Consider the following 20,589-nt stretch of genomic DNA (forward strand, 5'->3'; position numbering starts at 1 on the left):
AGGTCACTAAATTGCGCATATATATATATGTGTGTGTGTGTGTGTGTGTGTGTGCGTGTGTTGCACTTTGCATTATCTTGAAGACTCATAAGACGCGATTAATTTACGTGACACACGGTAACAATGCCAGCGATAGAAGCTGCGGTTTCAAATAAAACTGCACCTAATGCACCGAGCAAGCTCGTGCGTAGTATCTTCTCGAGTCTGTTCTTGTTGGTGGTGCTGTTTACTTCCCACAAAGGTAAAAAGTGATAAGACTCAACGAGAGACATTCAGCACCTCGACCCCTCGCGCTTCTGACTTCTTTGGCCAAGTAACTTGCTGCCAACGGACGCCATGCGCCATTGTCAAGCGTCCCGCTGTTTATGTTTGACTCGCTACGCGCAGCTTGTGGACGACAGAAGTCGTTGCTTCGTATTGCTTTGCGAGTAAGCAAATGTCCACTATGCCAAGCTTCGCAGCGTAACGTGGACGCTCTTATTTCACTCGATGTTTTTTCAGATGCGCAGGTATCTTTCACGCTCAATGCACCCTTTGGTCGTGTAATATACAAACGACTAGCATTCTTAGTGTACTTCGCGCACTCTCCACTGGCTGTCTGTCTGTCTGTCTACTTATGTATCGAACCGATTTTCCGCACGCCTGGGTCTCTGGCTTGTCCACGGTCGAATGGATAGCGCGTCGGGTTTGTCTGGTGAGGGAACAGGGTTCGGAACCAGTCGTCGAACCAACTTGGGTCACTGGGTATACGTGGCACTGTGTACCTATGTGCCGCTTTCCGACTAGCGTCGCTGACGCCCACGTGTGTCACTGGGAATGCTGGACTGGGTATGTGCCGCGTGGTGTGGGCCGCTCATCAGCAAACGTCCTTGACGCCACAATAGTTACCGATGATGGTCTCAAGAGCGTGGAAGGTCGGCACAGTCCTGCTGTCACTTACTTATAGGTAACTTCCGCTGGGAATGTGCCGCCCTACCATGAGAGAATGTATCCTTTTAATTTCTACGATGACCTATTGGAATGAAACCCAACCCGAGGGCGGAATGTACGGCGGCGATGCTAGAGGGCGCAGCATGTGCAGTGTAAAGGGCGAGAGAGGACCCCGGATGCATTTGGACTAGCTGATTTCGCGAGATGGTGGGGGAGCGATTTCGACGAGCCAAATGTATCAATAGCAAGCGTATAAATTTCTCCCGTGGTGGGCAAAATCGAACCGAGTTCGCGCGATTTCCTTAAAGAGAGCAGCCCGATGCTTTAAGCTGACCTCACACGACGGACTCAGTTTTGTGGGCATTGAGCATGACGTGGCTCAGCCGTAAAGAATTGCGCTGAAAGAGACCCACGCTCCCGTCAACAAAATCCCTTGCAGAACTACACGCATCGAGTTGCTCTTAACTAGTGACCCAAGTTGGCGTAAAGGACGTTCATTGAAGAGTGGCACATACCATGTGCCTCCCCCCCCCCCCACATATATCGTTCCAAATATCCTCTGGCGCATATAGAGTGACCCAAGTTGCTTAAATATCTTCATTGAACAGTAGCGCGTATTTGGTTGCGCAGACATCAAATAGTTCATTGAAGGGGGGCACATACCTACTTTCACATGCCAACTCATCCACGTTGGGGTAGAAGAGGTTAATTGAACTGCGGTAGATAAGCACTGCCACATAACCAGCACCACAAGTTTGTGTGAAGCGGGGTAAGTGATGTCATTGAAGTGTGCCGTATACACAATGCCACATGCTCAATTGCCCAAGTTGCCCTCATAGAGATTCATTGAAGAACGGCTCCTTCCCAATTACCCAAGTCTCCGTCAGGTTCATTGAGCACCGGCCCAGAGCAAGTGACACATACTTGGTGCTCCAAGATGGCACCAAAGAGGTAGACTGAATAACACAAACACAGTGCAACATATCCATTGACCCAAGTTGACGGCAATATGGTTGCCGACAGACAGACAGACAGACAGACAGACAGACAGACAGACAGACAGACAGACAGACAGACAGACAGACAGACAGGCGGATGGGCGGGCGGACGGACGGACGGACGGACGGACGGACGGACAGACAGACAGACAGACAGACAGACCGACAGACAGACAGACAGACAGACAGACAGACAGACAGACAGACAGACAGACAGACAGACAGACAGACAGATAGATAGATAGATAGATAGATAGATAGATAGATAGATAGATAGATAGATAGATAGATAGATAGATAGATAGATAGATAGATAGATAGATAGATAGATAGATAGATAGAACGGATGGATGGATCCTGAGGCAGCACCAACAACTGGGTGAAGTGCAATCGCTTACGCGATTTTCGTAACGCCTGTTACAAACCCCATAATTTGCACTCGGAAATGAGAGCCAAGACGTTTCTGCATGCTTACTAGCACCTAACTCAAGTCATGACGGAAGGTGGCCCATGGTTTACTTAACCTCTTTCGATCACTCTCTTTCTATGTTCCTCTTCCTATTCACCTTTCCCCCACACCCAGTGTAGGGTAGCAAACCGGGTGCTCGTCTGGCTGACCTCGCTGCCTTTCCTGTCCTTGCTATCTCTTTTAAGTTCCAGCATTCAAGTACAGACGCGGTGAGGCTCCTTCGGCGCTTCTTTCGAGGCTGTGTGTGAGCATTGCTATAAAAAAGACAACGCTGGGTTGAGTGTGTCGAATTCTGCGAGTTCAACTAGCTTGCGAGTCTACACGCGCGTTGTCACTGGTCAGCAGCGTGTTTGGATGCTTTGCAAAGGTTTCAAACATGTACTTTCCGCGGACATCATATTGGAAATATGGCGCCTGTAACATAGACCTATCGCCCACGATATCCCTGATATACCACCACGCCACCCTCACTAGGACGCTTATGTAGTTCACCAGCAATCAAGGATGACGGTCTGGATATGAATCTGTGTCGTGGCACACCGACGTTTGAATACATATTGTCTAATTTATGTTCTGTTTGTTTTGCGTATTATATACTCTTGGTTGGAGTAGTGACGTTGTATAATACAGCTTTCCTTGCTTTTTTGCTTGCTTGCTTGCTTGCTTGCCTGCTCCATAAAAATATGCATGCTTCTTTCTAGTTGACAGACTGAACAGGTGCGTCCTGTCATCGCTAGGCATGGCTCCGCTTGCTAGCTGAAACCGAACATGAAAAAAAGATTACGCCTGTAAACGAAGCCCACGCAGTGACGCCGTGATTTATTTGCAAGATTGCAAGTCGCATGTGGTTGGGAGGCCATATTTAGTGAATCTTCGTTTGTGACACCCGACAGTCTATTACGGCTAAGATGCTTTGTCGCTGATTCCGCGGTGTCGCGTTTGTCCACGAGCTTCCGTAAAGCCCGCCACAACGACAAATGACGGTTGCGGGACGCTGTCGTTGCCGCAAGCCGCTGCATCAAAAGAACGTACTGCGCCTCGTATTCCATTGCGCCGCTTCGTATGGCTCATAGTTTGCGAAAAAAAAATACTAGAGCCAACTCTGGAGCTAATGCCTGCGGGAGCTATAAGTATGGTGGTTCAGTGAGTATGGTAAACTTAGGCGTCGCATGGATTTGTCATAAATTCGTACTTCTGGCTTCAAATGACTGATAATGAATAGCAGTGCCTTATCAGAAAATTCCCTGCACATCTGTGATCATTGACTCGTAATGCACTTGCTGTGTACACATGGCGCTGCACCCTGTAGAAGTTGTAGAAACAGCGGGCACTCGCCTTCAGTCGTTCGCACATTTGTCTTATTTTTGTACGGTCTCAGCTGAGGAATAAGGCACATGCTGCATTTGTTTTGTCCCGAGGGCTTGTTCATGGACACACAAACGGGAATAACCTAAGCCAATCCAAGCGAAACCATGATGCTTGCACAACTGTTTTTCTAAATAAAGTGGACTAGAATGACTTCATTTTAAATTTCCAGAATCCGCACTTGAAAAAAGCTGAACAATGCCACCTTCGTATAAATCACTTCTCAGGTTTAATAATGACCTAGTGACAGTGAACCCCCGTGCGCCATCAAAACCCGTCGTGTTGAAACTGCTTACATAGGCATCATTTATAACAGGCAAGTGTCATCATACCAGTCGCCATGAATGTGGCCTAGGGTTCACTTTAAGCAACCACGTATCCATCGCGCTGTTGTAAGCGCTGTTTTTGTTTAATCATAGTGCGTGGTCCCCTGCTTTACAACGTTTACCTTAATGTTGGCAATGGTAAATGTTTGGCTCAACCGAAGGCCGTAAGTTATTCGCAAGTGAAGAACCTAAATACAGGAAACCACTCGACTGCGTGTGCAGAAACGTACGGACGATGAGCAGGATGATGTTCGCAGCTTCACTTGTGGGCTTTATTTTCGGCCTCACATTCCTTTCGTTCAGTGCATGCAAAGACGAGAAGTTCGATGTCTGCGAAGAGAAGACGGGTGAGCAACCCATACAGTTCATTGCATGCATGTTGTGTAAAATTTTAAGAGAATAGAATCCCCAACTGCTCATTCCGGGAGATAAATAATGAGTTTCACTGCCTTCGCGAAATCGTGGGCGGAAGAAACTGCATGACTGTCTTCAAGTTTGCTAGGTTTGTCATTTTGCCTGACTGTGGTAGCGGGTCTCGTTTGACGGTAGTATCAGTGATGCATGTTTTATAGTGCGCAAGTAGTTTGAGTGACATTATGCTTTTTTCTCGTGAATCTAGTGTTTTCTGTTCGTGATCACGAACCAACCAGCGCTGTGGTCTGTGTCCTTCTATTCGTCCTGTCGTTTAGCGCTCTTTTCTGCTCGTAACCTCACACGTTTCCTTTCTTTTCGCTTTTCTGTTAGAAGTGTCACATAAGTCTGCCGTTTGAAAATTTAGCTTTACCGCATTCATTGCATCTTCAGAATTGTGAAAAACATACAGCTACAGAATTTATTAGGTATTTTTGATTGGCTTCAGTGCAAAGAGAGAGAGAGAGAGAGAGGAAAGGGGAAAGGCAGGGAGGTTAACCAGAGAAAAAGATCCGGTTGGCTACCCTACACTGGGGAGAGAGGGGAGGGGGAGGTAAAGTGGTAACAAAGTAGAGATAAGAAAAGGAAGGAGCCTAGACACACAGTCACCATCGGTCACTGGCACCGAATACTGTCATCGCACAGCACAGTGACACTTGCCACACTATCAACATTTGTTCAGGCTACAGCCGCCTGTCCAATCCTGTCGCCCTCAAAAACCGCAACAGTGCCCTCGTCGCCCTCTGCTGCGATGGCTTGTGATGGCGGTATTGTAAAATAAGTTCCTCTGTGAGAGGTCTTTGGTCAAAGCGCGCTATCGCGGTTGCGAGTGATTGTCTCTGTAAATTATATCGAGGACAGTCACAAAGAAGGTGTTGAAAAGTCTCCTCGTTACCACAGTCCTCACACGTGGCGTCGTCGGCCCATCCAATTCGGTAAGCGAAAGACTTGGTGAAAGCCACCCCTAGCCATAGTCGACAAAGCAGGGTAGCTTCGCGACGGCAGAGTCCAGCTGGAATACAAAGGCGTAGAGAGTAGTCAAGATTGTGGAGTCGGTAGTCGTGAAAACTTCCAGCGTTCCACAAGGAGAACGTGATGTCACGGCTGATCATTCGAAGTTTTCGAGCGGCATCTGTCCTTGATAACGGTATCGGCTCCTCTTCGTCCCCTTGAAGAGCCGACCAAGCAGCGTTGTCAGCGTGTTCATTCCCTATGACTCCGCAGTGACTTGGAAGCCACTGAAATGTCACGTGGTGTCCTTTCTCAGTTAAGGTATGAATGAGTTCTCTAATCTCAAATACCAGTTGTTCGTGTGGTCCGCGCCGCAGGGCCGATAGCAGAGATTGCAGTGCAGCCTTCGAGTCACTGAATATTGACCACCTTCGAGGTTGCTCTTGGCTGACGAGACGAAGTGCAGCGCGAAGGGCTGCAAGTTCCGCGGCCATCGGTGTCGTTGGGTGACATGTCTTGAAACTGATGGTGGTGGCTTTCGCTGGGAAGACCACGGCTCCAGAGGAACACTGGAGAGTTGTCGATCCATCAGTATAAATATGTACGTGTTCGGCGTACTTCTCGTGCAAAAGGAGCAGAGTTAGTTGTTTAAGAGCAGGTGATGACAGCTCAGATTTTTTCCTGATTCCTGGTACGGTGAGGCGCACTGCGGGTCGAGCCAAACACCATGGAGGAATCGATGGCTTAGTTGCGGGGGTGAAGCCTGACGGGAGGCAGGTGGAATACTCCGAAATCGTAGTACAAAATGCTGCCTGCTGCCTTTCTGACGGTAGTGTTGCCAGATGGTGGGAACAGGCACGGGCAACGTGCCTAATGTGCACTCTCAACACTTCTACCGCAATGTGTGTTTGTATAGGTTGGTCCCGAGCAATCGCAATAGTCGCTGCTATCGATGTGCATTTTGGCAAACCAAGACAAACCCTGAGAGCCCGAGCTTGAATAGCCCGTAGAGCACGGAGATTTGTCTGGCAGGTGTTGGTCAGTACGGGCAAACTGTATCTCAAGAAGCCCAGAAAAAGAGCCCTGTACAATTCCAACATTGCATGCACTGACATTCCCCAAGTCTTTCCTCCCAGAAACTTGAAAAGTTGGGAGATAGCTGTCAGACGCTTCTTCAAGTAGGTCACGTGGGGGCTCCATGAGAGATCTCTATCAATGATTATGCCAAGAAATTTGTGAGTCTTCTCATAAGAAATTAACTGGCCATTTATGGATATGGCGTAGGGTGTCATTGGTTTGCGAGTGAACGCCATCAGTGCACATTTGTCTGACGAGATTTCAAGACCTTGGTTGCGGAGGTATATAGCTATTAGAGTAGCAGCTTTTTGAAGTCTTGCACGTATCTGAGGACGTGTCACACCTGAGGTCCATATACATATGTCGTCGGCGTACATTGATATCTTGATCGCTGCTGGCAGATGATCAACGAGACCAATGAGTGTGAGGTTGAATAGGGTAGGGCTTAGTACACCGCCTTGAGGAACACCTCGGTACGTGTAGTGTGTAGTGCGGTTTTACCATCACCGGTACAGACAAAGAAAGATCTCATAAAAAGGTAATGAGAGATCCATTGGAAAACTCGACCACCTAGACCAACCATCTCAAGAGCATCGAGGATAGCCTCGTGAGATACGTTATCGTATGCCCCCTTGACATCCAAGAACAAAGCTGCACATAATCTTTTGCGTGACTTTTGAAGCTGGACGTACGTAGCGAGATCAACAACACTGTCTACTGAAGAGCGATCTCGACGAAAACCAGCCATGCAATTCGGTAACATGTTGTAGTGCTCCAGGTACCACTCCAAGCGGGCACGGATCATCTTTTCCATTATCTTTCCCACACAGCTGGCCAGCGCTATTGGGCGGTATGAGGTGGGTTCAAGTGGGGACTTGCCTTGCTTCAGGAGAGGGACCAAGCGGCTTATCTTCCATTCTTCGGGAACCATGCCATCCTGCCAAGATAAGTTGTAGAGATGTAACAGTTCTCTCCGTGCGCCATCACTCAGGTTGTTCAAGGCGCGGTAGGATATTCCATCTGGTCCTGCGGATGAAGAACGCCTGCATAGAGCAAGAGCCGCTTCGAGTTCCTCCATTATGAAAGGAAGATCCATGCGGCCGTCACGTGAAACAGGGATGCGACTGGGGGCTCGAAAGCCTGGACCGGTTGCTTGGCCAGCGATCCTTGCACAAAAGTCTTCTGCAACATCAGCCTCTAGCCGCCCCTGGAAGAGCGCCAGCGCTTTGAATGGGAAGCGTTGTTCAGGGAAGGAACGTAGACCACGTATGGTTCTCCAGATGTGGGAAAGTGGCTTTCGGGGGTCTAGTGACTGGCAAAATCTTGCCCAACGTCGAGATGCCAATCTATCCATGCGACGTTGAAGTTTCTTTTGTAGTCGTCTGGCTGTCCTAAGGTCTTCGATGGATTTTGTACGCCGGTAACGCCGCTCCGCACGACGACGGAGTGCACGAAGTCGCTCCAACTCTATATCCAATTCCGTGTGCTTCGACGAAACCGTGACCGTGCGCGCGGCGTGTAGCATTGCAGACTTGATTGCTTCCTCTAATCCAGAGGACAAGCCCTCTCGACAAGCATCCTCCATGGTGGAAGTAAAAGTGGTCCAGTCAATTAATCGAATGGTGTTCCGTGGGGTGGGACTGGACATTCCTTTGATGACAAGGTATGTGGGAATATGATCACTCCCGTGTGTCTCGATATCCGAAAACCATTTAACATATCTTGTGAAACTGCTGGAGACGAAAGCTAGGTCAAGACAGCTGCCATAATTCACGCCTCGTATAAACGTTGGGCTGCCGTCATTCAGGAGTGAAAGGCCGTGGTTACAGGCGAAGTTTGCAAGTCTTTGCCCTCTTGCATTTGTTCTTGCGCTTCCCCATGCTATATGGTGCGCATTAAAAACTCCGATGATGACATATGGGGCAGGGCACACAGACAAGATGTTCGTTAATCGTTTGGGATCAAAAACACTTGAAGGCGATACATAAACGCCAACAAGTGTAAACATGAGTTTGCCCTTTTTAATTGTTAGGCAAACGTATTGATTTTTATCATGAGGCGGAATCGGCTGGCGAACATATGTCAGTTCTTGACGAAGAAAAACGATGACTTTGCTGCATGCATTAGTTGTTGCGGATATAACAGCTTCGTATCCCGATAATCTGACTGGTTTTGACACATTAGGCTCACATATGACAATGACTGGGAACAAATGAGTATATATATACTGACGAAAATCCGAAAGGCGTGATTTTAGTCCTCTTGCGTTCCATTGTATGATTGACGCTGCCTTGACTTCCTCTCGAAACGATGGGCGATGGCTGGCCATGTCTCTATTCGAGGCACTCAAGCACTGGGTTTAAGGCGTCCAGTACTTTCATTGCATTTTGAGCAGACGTAGTTCCAAGGTTTGACAGAATCACTCGAATGGCATCTATGAGGGGACGCAGCATTGAAAGGACTTGATGATCTGCTTTAGGCGTGGCATCAGCAGCAGGAGCACGCTCCCGAGCGGGCTTGACAATCTGTAGTTCTGTGGGAGATTGCTGGCTTGGAAGCGCAGGCCATTCTTCTTGAGACAAATTCCTTTCAGGCGACTTCCTTGTGCTGTTCAGCCCCTTTTTGGCCTGATTGGAGAAAGTGGGTGCTACAATGGAAGCGGCCCTCTCCTTTCGCGGCTCTGCCTTTTTTGAGGCGGTTCGGTGACGCCGACGCCGACGCCGGATCGTTGCAGCAGCCTCCTTGTGTGTCGAATTGTCCCGAACCATTTGCTTGAGAACAGCGACCTCTTTCTTGATGCGAGGGCAGTCCCTAGACGAGGCAGCATGGGAACCATTACAGTTGCCGCACTTTAGGACAGTAGCCCGGCACGTCTCCTCCGCATGAGGTTCAGCACAACGGGGACATAGTATCGAGTTTGGGCAGACACCCTTGACATGTCCAAGCCTGAAGCACTGATGGCATTGAAGAGGCTTTGGTATGAAGGGCCGAACAGGGTGTCGGAAGTGACCGACTTTGACGTGTGTTGGTAAGCAATCTCCTTTGAAGATCAGTTTGACGCAGCGCGATGTTCCAAGGCGGCTCACACGCGTGATGACAACACCCTCACTTGCTGGTTTGACGAGGATAGGCAAGTCCGCGTTGGGAATGGCGACATCGATGTCATAAATGACACCTGCTGTGGATGCGTCATCCATCGGGATATATGAACGCACTTTGATGCGCCCTAGCACCGAGATTTGCTTCAGTTTTTCGAGCGCACTCCCGTTGGTAACATCGATTGCGAGGACATTTTTGCGTGCATTTATCCGAATATCCTTAATTTCATTCGGCACAACCCCTTCCAAGAAAACAGATAGTTCTTGCCTGTTGAGCAGTCGGAGGTTGTTTGAGGGCTCTTCGGGTACGAACACGATGGCGTGAGGCCAGCGTTCAGGCCTTGAGTTCAACGTCGCCGTGCTCGCTTGCGTTGATGGGTTCGCGTTGACAGTCCTCCTTTTGGCCCTCTTTCTGCGGACAGTGATGAAGCTATCATCCGATGAGTCTTCATCCGACATCGAGTATAGCTCAGTGTCTTCGGTGTCACTGAGCACGCTTCCTCTCTTCCTCGTGAGGGACGGCCTTGATGACCGTTGGCCAGGAGGGCTTCTGGAAGGCTCCGCGTCCATGGCCACAAAACCGGGAGCCGAGGCACCAGGAAATTCCGAAGAATTCGTCGAAAACCAGAGAACACAGATAGAAGCGTTCTAAGAAGAAGGCACTTCGTCCGCTTCAGTGCAAAAGTGGTGAAAAAGCAGGCGGGTGAACATGCAATTGGCAACTACGGTGTCGATTCTAGAAACACTATAGCTGAGATAATAATAATAATAACAATAATAATATTAATAATAATAATAATAATCTTTATTATATCCAGTCGTGTCATGGTTACAAATCGAGCCCGCATAAGCAACATTGCTTGTGTGCGAGGCTGGGCAGTCAGCTGGTAGCACTGATATGTGTACTATAGGAAAAAAATAATATTGAAAGAAAATGATATTGGCAAACAAAAGATAATGTTGCATCAACAAGAAAAAAGAAACTGAGAATAAAGATTACTTCACAATAAGGTTCGCAAGTTTCAAATCCCGAAGAAAAGTATAAAAAATATGGGCATTACGTATCACCCATGACCTTAAGTGTGATTTTATTTGTTTAACTGTTCCCGCGATATCATTCTCATTCAATGTATTGAACTTAGCCGGCACGCAGAAAACGCAAGTCCTCTTGCCGTAGTTTGTGTACACACGAGGTACCACGTATTTTTCTGTCTGACGTAAGCTGCGAGATTTCACGTTCAAGTTTTTGAATTTAGTAGAAAAACAATTCTTACACATGGCGTCGAACAAAACTTGTTGCTCGACAAACAACGTGTCTGACTGGTACATGCTCAGCAAGACATCTTCCTCATGACCAAGTGTGCCATACGAGAGGCTATAGGCAATTTTTTTAGGATGCGATTAATTATCTTAAGTCTACTAGGAGAAGCAAGATGCAAGATGCTGGTACAATTCGCAGAAAGGAATAAGCTGAGAATAATGAACACTTTTTTCAGGAAACGTAGCAACAAAAAATGGACCTGGAAAAGCCCTAATGGCGAAACAGGAAATGAAATTGATTTCATACTTTTTACCGATCCCAGCATAGTGCAGGATGTATAAGTAATAGGTAGAGTAAAGTGTAGTGATCATAGGTTATTGAGGGTCAGGATTCATCTCAATTTGAACAGAGAAAGAGTAAAGTTCGTGAAAAAGAAACAGGTCAACTTAGAGGCAGTAAGGGTAAAAGGAGACAAATTTAAGCTGGTAGTTGCAAACAAATATGCAGCCTTAGAACCGAGAAATGACGATGATGATATAGAGGTAATGAATGAAGCCGTAACGAGGCTGGCTTCATAGGCAGCAATTGAAGTGGGAGGCAAGGCACCAAGGCAACCAGTAGGCAAGCTTTCCCAAGTAAAAAAGGATCTAATAAAGAAACGACAAAGAATGAAAGTGTCCAAGTCAAGAGATCAGATAGAATTCACGGAACTGTCAAAACTGATTAACAAAGCGACAATAAGTACTATTCGAAATTATAACGTGAGAAAGACTGAAGAAGCCATTAAAAATGGAGGCGACCTGAAATCAGTGAGAAGAAAACTTGGCATAGGACAAACCAAGATGTATGCGCTCAAAGATAAGCAGGGTAATATCATCAGCAATCTCGAAGGCATAATAAAAGCAGCGGAAGAATTCTATACTGACCGTTACAGTACCCAGAGGACTCAGGAGCACTCTATTCGAAACAATAATGAATAGTATACAGAAACTCCTCCTATAACTAGAGATGAGGTCAGAAAGGCCTTGCAAGGCATGAAACGGGGAAAAGCGGCAGGAGAGGATGCAATCACAGTCGATTTAATCAAAGATGGAGGAGACATAATGCTAGGAAAACTGGCGGCTGTCTATACGAAGTATCTATCGACTGCGACGGTCCCAGAAAACTGGAAGAATGCAAACATTATTCTAATGCACAAAAAGCCCGACGTTAAAGAACTAAAGAATTATAGGCCCATTACCTTACTCCCAGTATTATATAAAATATTTACAAAAATAACCTCCAATAGAATAAGGACAACACTGCACTTTAGTCAACCAAGGGAGCAGGCTTCCTTCAGGAAAGGTTACTCTACAATGTATCACATCCATGTCATTAACCAGGTTATCGAGAAATGCGCAGAGTACAATAAGCCTCCGTATATAGCTTTCATAGATTATGAAAAAGCATTTGATTCAGTAGAGGTACCAGCAGTCCTAGAAGTATTGCGTAATCAAGGATCACAGACCGCTTACGTAAATACCCTGGAAAATATCTACAGAAATTCCACAGCCACCTAAATTCTAGACAAGAAAAGTAGGAAGATACCTATAATGAAAGGGGTCAGACAAGGAGACACAATCTCTCCAATGCTATTCACTGCGTGCTTAGAAGAAGTATTCAAGCTATTAAACTGGGAAGGCTTAGGAGTAAAGATCGACGGCGAATACCTCAACAACCTTCGGTTTGCCGATGACATTGTTTTATTCAGCAACAACGCAGACGGGTTACAACAAATGATTGAGGACCTTAACAGGGAGAGTGTAAGAGTGGGGCTGAAGATTATATGCAGAAGACAAAGATAATGATAAATAACCTGGCAAGAGAACAAGAGTTGAAGATCGCAAGTCAGCCTCTAGGGTCTGCAGAGGACTACGTTTACTGAGGTCAACTAATCACAGGGAACCTTCACCATAAGAAGGAAATTCACAGAAGCATAAAAATGGTTGGGATCGCATACGCCAGACATCGTGAGCTCCTGACTGGGAGCTTACCGTTATCATTGAAAAGTATACAATCAGTGCATTTTACCGGTGCTGACATACGGCGCAGACTTGGAGGCTGACAAAGAAGCTTGACAACAAGTTAAGGACCGCGAAAAGAGCGATGGAACGAATGATGCTAGGCATAACTTTAAGAGGCAGAAAGAGAGTGGTTTGGATCAGAGAGCAAACGGGTATAGACCATATTCTAATAGACATTAAGAGAAACAAGTGGCGCTGGGCATGTCATGTAATGCGCAGACTAGATAACAGTTGGACCATTAGGGTGACAGAATTTGTACCAAGAGAAGGGAAGCACAGTAGAGGACGGCAGAAGACTAGATGGGGCGAGGAAATGAGGAAATTTGCGGGTGCTAGTTGGAATCGGTTGGCGCAGGACAGGGGTAAGTGGCGATCGCAGGGAGAGGCCTTCGTCCTGCAGTGGACATGAATAGGATGATGATGATGATGATGATGATGATGATGATGATGATGGTGGTGGTGGTTGATTGATTGATTGATTGTCCAGTAAGTTGTGTGAATTTTTGGAGGAATTAATGTGGGAGCTCTATACTGGAACGTCACAATAATATGAGAGCATCAACTATTTCCTGTGTAGCGTAGGCCCAAAATCCAATCTGGCCACTCGAAAAATGTGGCTCATGGAAAAAGCTGTCGAAACAATGAAAGAAGGGAAAAACTTGGATGACGCTTAAGCTTCGTCTTTAAGAGTGGAACGCGATAGTATTCAAAGATCCCTGAGTGCTTCTCACGCTTCCTGGAAACTGCAGCTTATGTAACCGTAATGTTTACCGGGAAACACTGGCGCCGAACTCTATGCATGAAGGCGAGCTTTCTGGTAGAAACGTGACCTCGTGAGTGGGTCGCGATGCGGCGTAGGCTAGCGCCATCTGGAGTTGTTGCAAGGAACCGGGCGCACCACTTTATGGTCTTGAGATTTGCGCATGCCAGCACGCTTAAATATCGGAGGCCATGACCTTTCTATAAATGGTAGAAACGCTAGAAAACGCTAGTTGCCGCGTAAAAAGTTGTTTTCTTGTATATTCAAATTACAGTCCTACGCTATAGGTGTGCATGCTTGGTGTGATTCTTGCTTTAGGATTTTTCTGGCGTATTTTACCTTGCGAAATCCAATTAGTTCAGTAACTTCCATGCGCTACGTGGAGGGCCTGCGTGGTTGTGTATACGTGTTTCGGAATGATTTTTGCCGAAACGATGGTCGACGCTGGACACCGACGAGGAACTTTCTGCGACACTGAGCCCTTTACGCTATTGCGCTAAAACTCGTTGATTCACGACAGGGTAGCACAGAGGGCTGAGAGCCAGCCATTTTCTTGCAACAACTTTTACTAAAAGACTTTAATTATTATTCAGACATTTGCCAGCCAAGTCCAATAAGAAGTGTCTCAAGCTCAATGTGACGGGCTTAAAAATATTTTTATCGGTCCATTGCTCTCGACGCGCTACCTTGGGTAGCACAGTTGTCTACATAGTGCCTTGGCAGGTTATACAGCTAGTGTTATGATGACTTTCTAATCGATTAAAAAACACAGCATAACAGGGAAGAAGGCGCAAATAGTATGGCAGCATGTCATTCGCTGCGACTAACGTCACGATTGGGTTGATAACCAATAATGCTCTGCAGTAAGTAAATCAACAATTTCATTCAGCGAAATTACATTTAGTATAATTACATTATTAGTATGATAACCACTGATTTTTGGCACTAATTAAATATATACACTGATCTTCCTACTCAACCGCATTGAAATATGTAGCTCTAAAGATGTCAGCACCTTCACTAGCAAACAACAAAGAATGGAGTGTCGTTTAGAAGAATCGGCATGGGCACGAGACCTGTTCTCCACGCACTACCCATGGCTTTCATCTTGGGTATTTCATATTTTTCTCCGATATTTATGTGGTTTCTTTGTTAACCTAATGTTTCTACAATTAGGTGGACAGAGAACACCTACCGCCTCTTTTTTTGCAACTGTCGAATCTCGACACCGTTTATTGCACTCGTGGTGCCAAATGGGCGCATCATTTCTGAGTGGCAAATACCAGGCATGGAATGGTAGTGTTGTGAAGAATTGATCGTGCTAATGGAAGGAAAAAACTGCACCTAAATATGAATGAGTAAAGCCTGTACATTCAATAAAGTTCTGCGTTTCGAAGCGTCAGAAAGGGGTATTAGACTACGATGTCTGAAACAACTTAATTTATGCTCAACAATTCATGCTCTGCCAAAAGTAGATCACCTTGTGAACTACTAAAGTTATCGTGCTGCCACTAGATCGACTTGAAGGAAACTTGTTGAGCCTTGAAAGGATGGTTTGGTTTCCACCGGCTTTAGAATTTAAGTCAAAATTGAAAATACCCAAGATAAGTTGAGACCACAAGATTGCGACCCAGGGTAAACGTAGCATTGTTAATTTACAACCTATGTGTTCTACAGTACATACGCGAACAAATGCTGAGAAAATCCAATATAGTCAACGCGAAATACCTATGTTCTTTACCGCAATGAATAGAAATGCCGATTAGGTGAAATAACGGTATATTAAGACACAAATAGGTTAATTCATTCTAACTTACAGACCCTAACCAAAGCAAATCGATTGGCATTTTGCGCAATCGTATTTCATAGAATATAACAAAACCAAATAAGTTGCAGCTCGATTCTCACAGTACTATTGCCGCAATATTTAGTTGATAAAATACTGCGCAGTAATTATCAACAGCGTAAGAAAATACATATGTAAATATACTGCAGCTACTGTGTTGCGATTTTGATTTGTTCGTTTCATTTGCCTTAATTCGTAAACAAGACGACCCTAAATAGGTAGTCGACGGTGAACACTCACACAGTTGTCGCTACGATGCAACCTTTTCGTTAAAGTGCACGAGACATTATTCAAATGTGTACGCTAGCGGAGATACGGGGTGATTCCTGCATGCGCATCTATTCTAAGAGAAACGAGCGCACTAAAGCACCTAGTTCGTACTTTTCGACCCACCACACTAATTTGCACCACGGCCGTAGCCCACATCTTCGTATATGAAACATATATATTATGAGAAAGGGGGAGCACTACCGATGCGGCGTCTGCTACTGAACGCACGGATAGCCTTGAAATCCCATCTGCATCGTCTGGCGCTCTCGATAACGCTAATGACGGTTGTGCGCATTGTGAATAGTGCCTGTAACTTTTTTTTTCGTAAAATAATAAGTTACACCTATCTGTTTTGTTTCTCTCTCAGGAATTGCCCAGAAGGCCAAGGCAACACAGCTAGGAGCTAAGCTCATGGACAAGTGCTTCCTGCCCGTCGCGGGGAAGTACAAGTTCAGCCCCAAAATGTTCCAGAGGGTAAGCATTGCAAGGTTACTTTGTTACATTATTGCATTGCATGTAAGAAAAAAACCCCACAATACATTCAACATTTAAAACGTTTCATCAAATAAATTATTTGCCACAAGCTTTACGGCACGTGTTTAGAATAAAAACTTGAAGGAAGCCGTCATAAAAGTATAGGTACTCGTTTCTGCATATAAAAATGGCCAGGTGAACTTCGATAATTGGCGTCAAATTATTCTTTAAGTTCGCCTCATTTGCGGAAACAGGACCACGAAGTGTGCCTGGCGGTGTTCAATGTGAAAATCCATAACTAGGCTTTTCTAACGATTTATTTCAATTTTCTTCTAGAAACACGTGCCGTAATATGTGTAATTAAGAAGATAACGAATTGAATTAGGTAATGAATTGCTGCAATATTTTAATAATGTCCGGCTGGGCAGATAAGTCATCTCTATGGATGTTATTCTAGTAAATTAGGTACGTGGTTCTTGAAAATCTTGAACTTTTGAAATCTTGAATCTCTTGTATATCAACCATATAACCGGTATTTATGATTGCAGTGAAAAGCGCCTGGAGCTGCTGGTGGTGACACATAAGAAACTTCAGAAAGAAATGCCTTTAATATGTTTTCCTTCTTTAGAGGATTTTGAAAACTGAGCAATGGCACAACTAATTCTTAAATGATTGCTGCAACCTGTGGTCGCTCCAATCACCAAAATCTGCCATGTGTTTTTTTTTTCTTTTTGTTTTTGCTGTACACATACTGTAATCAGCATTTCCATATTTGAAAAATGCTTCTTTCAAGCTATCAATTTCCTGCATTTGTCATTTCAACACCTTCAGAACGACAGTTGAGATTAAATGTCAAGCGTAGTTAGTGTTACACGGGGACAACTGTCCATGCCGTGCATGTAGCTTCACTGCCGTTCTGTTGTACCGCGTGACGGTGGCCTTCTCGCCACAGCCATCTGAGTTACCAATACTTCAATATACAAAAATAAGCTTTCCAACAAAGCGCAATTTCTGAAACACCTCCGCATAATACTCTTTTGCTTATCTAAGAGAACTGACTCACGGCTTAGGCGGTTCATGGTCACAAAAAAAATGATCACAGTCAGCACTGCATATGTGCGATCCTTTATGTATCATATTGTCAGGTAGATCGGGTAGCGTTGTCTTCATTTTTCATGCAATGGCAAACAACAGACAATACAGATGCTATAGAGGGTGGCTATAGATTATTTCTGAACACTTGTGCTTCCTTAAAGCGTATAAAGGTGCCACTGGGACATCTGCGAGGGTATTCCTTTTCGTACAACCATGAACTCGTGCAAGAAAGAAGGAGGAACTTTTATTGATTCAGCATAGCTCCTTTAGTTATTCTATTTAGATACACTGCCAGAGGGATTCGCAGAAATTGGCATGCTACCCTCTAGAATACACAATAAAAAAGGTCCTTTCGTCAGGTTTGTGAACTTAGCATAAAAGATAATTCAGGGCTTACCCCGAAGGAACATTTCTCTTGCGAAGGAATGATACGGTTAATATTCATTAAAATTGAAATTAAATTCTTGGCTTTTACATGCAAAAACAACGATCTGATTATTAGGCACGCCGTAAAAGGGGACTCCAGGTTAATTTCGAGCACCTGGGGTTCTTTAACGTGCCGTTCTTACCGAAACTTGCGTCAGCTTGCTCCACAGATGACAAGCGAAGCTCATGTCGCTTCTGCATGAATGTGTGTACTGCACGAAATTTAGCCAGTGCCAAGGTAATATTCTTATGGGGGAATAAAATATATGTATTTACAATATTGCTACTGAACAGCATTTGCGATGACGAAGAGGCGAGCGGTGTGAAGACGATGACAACAATTAGAGGCTATAACGCCGACTGTTACATCTTGGCCAAGCACGGCGTATTTCCTTGTAAATATACTTGTTCCCTACGCAACATATGTGGTGGAGGTGGACGTTCCCTGTACCTCGTCACGGAGCTTCCCAGTGGACGGTATGTCGAGCCTTCCTTCATGGCTCCCGGCGACGACAACTCGACTCCGCCGGCTCCGACACCTGCTGCCACTTCGACGACCTACATCGCTCTCCCCGCTCCCCATGGTCCTGGCGTATTCTCGGTCAAAGATGGGGAAGACGTTGGGGACTGGATCAGCCTGTACGAACACGTCAGCCGCAATAACCGGTGGCACCCAACTATCATGCTCGCCAACGTAGTCTTTTACTTCGGTGGCACACCTCGATTTTGGTTTCGGACGCACGAAGATGAGCTCACTAGTTGGAATTCGTTTAAGCAAAAGCTCCAAAACTTGTTCGGCAACCCCTACGGACACCAACTTGCCGCGAAGAAGGCACTTTCCCACCGTGTGCAGACGTCAACAGAGCCCTACGTCACCAGCATTCAGGACGTGTTGGCTCTGTGCCGCATAGTTGACGCACACATGACTGAGCCAGACAAGGTTTCCCACATCCTCAAAGGCCTTGCCCATGACACCTTCAACTTGCTCGTTTTCAAAAACGGGGGGACGGTGGATGCAGTTATAAAAGAGTGCCGCCGCCTGGAACTCGCTAAAAGCCGACGTATCGACCAGCAGTTTGCCCGTTTGCCCAACACCCCAGCGACCTCTTCCTGTGCCGACGTTCCTCGTCCGAACAACACTGGGGATGTTACAAGGATCGTCCGGCGTGAGATCGAGGCCGCCTATCCGGCTGCTTTCTACTCCAGCCCCTCCAACGCACCTGCAGTCACGGTTTCCCTGACCCAGGCAGTCGTCCGCCAGGAGTTTGCAAACATGGGTCTGCACACCATCTGCTCGGCCCATCGCCCTGATACCCACCCGGCTTCTTCGATTCCGCCCCGCCCCGCATCTTATTACCCACCACGTTTCCGTAACCCATCTGAATGGCGCACTGCTGACGAAAAGCCCATTTGTTTTCACTGTCATCGAATCGGGCACATTTCTCGGCACTGTCGCAGTCGCTGGAGTTCCCCGACCCGGTCTACTCATACTACCTACTCTCGCGCCCCAGGTGGCCATTCTCGTCCCTATGCCGCACGCTCCAATAATGCCGCCACTGATTCTCCTGCGCCGAACCGCCCCTATTCTCGTTCGCCTTCGCCCCAACGACGACAATCTCGCTCTCCCCAGCCCCGTCGCTCCTATTCGCCGACTCCCTTCCGACGCCACTCCCAGCCAGAAAGCTAGGCGATGCAGCGCCTCGAGGTGACGCAGCATTGCTCCCTACGCCACCAAATCCTTTACTGACGTTGCCCACTCATCGGATCCTTCTTGAAGTCGACGGTCTTTCTGTGTCTGCTCTTATAAACACGGGTGCATTTGTCGGTAAAGAGCACTGACCTTCGTAACCGGCTCAAGAAAATTATCACGCGCACTACGACGCCTGTTTTCCGTGTCGCCGATGGCGGAATAGCCCCCGTAATTGGTATGTGTGCCGTCCGCGTCTCCTTCGCCGATCGCTCCACTATCGTGCTATTCACAGTCATCGCCCACTGTCCCCTCGACATCATCCTAGGCTTAGACTTACTCTCCGCACATTCTGCTCTCATAGATTGTTCCGCCAGTACTCTCCGCCCTGACCTGCCTCTTCTGGATCCCGCTGAACCTTATCCCAGTCGCCTCAGTTCCATTGACTTCGTTCGCTTGCCACCTTCAGCACTGACTTACGTTGACTTAGTGTGATCCCCACCAGTCCCCGACGGTCACTACATCGCGGCTCCTATCCAAGACGTCCTCCTAACACACGGGATCACAGTACCTCATACAGTTTTATCTATTATGGCGAATTGTGTCTGCCTGCCAGTGGTCAATTTTGGCTTGACGACATAAGTGCTGCCACGCGGGATGTCTCTGGCCCAGCTTTGCTCATTCGAGGATCACTCAATAGCATCTATTGCAGCTGACAATTCAGCAGATCCTCCTCTACCATCGCGGTGGGCAACTTGTACCATCGCCGACTTACAGAAAATGGTCGCGCCCGACATGCCGTTCGAGCACGCTCGTGAGCTCTACCGCGTTTTGTTTTCCTTCCTCGATATTTTTTGCTTGAACGATCGTCCTTTGGCCCAAACTACAGCTGTTAAACATCGCATTAATACCGGCGATGCCCCTCCTATTCATCGCCGCCCGTATCGAGTGTCACCGGCTGAGCGCCGAGTTATTCACGCCGAAGTACACAAAATGCTTGCCAAGAACATTATTGCACCGTCATGTAGTCCATGGGCGTCACCTGTTGTACTGGTAAAAAAGAAGGATGGCTCATGGCGCTT

The 20,589-nt window shown here is 46.6% G+C and overlaps 1 protein-coding gene across 1 annotated transcript in view; it reads left to right on the forward strand.

Moving 5' to 3' along the window:
* The first annotated feature begins 4,200 nt into the window (after window positions 1-4,200).
* Window positions 4,201-20,589, forward strand: part of LOC142586827 (uncharacterized) — a 35,106-nt gene continuing 18,717 nt past the window's right edge. Inside the window, exons 1-2 of the mRNA XM_075697696.1 lie at window positions 4,201-4,435; window positions 16,193-16,299. Coding sequence (XP_075553811.1) covers window positions 4,231-4,435; window positions 16,193-16,299 — 312 coding nt within the window. The 5' untranslated portion in view covers window positions 4,201-4,230. The remainder of the gene's footprint in view (window positions 4,436-16,192; window positions 16,300-20,589) is intronic.

Source organism: Dermacentor variabilis, chromosome 7 (genome assembly GCF_050947875.1).
Source record: "Dermacentor variabilis isolate Ectoservices chromosome 7, ASM5094787v1, whole genome shotgun sequence".
Taxonomy (NCBI): domain Eukaryota; kingdom Metazoa; phylum Arthropoda; class Arachnida; order Ixodida; family Ixodidae; genus Dermacentor; species Dermacentor variabilis.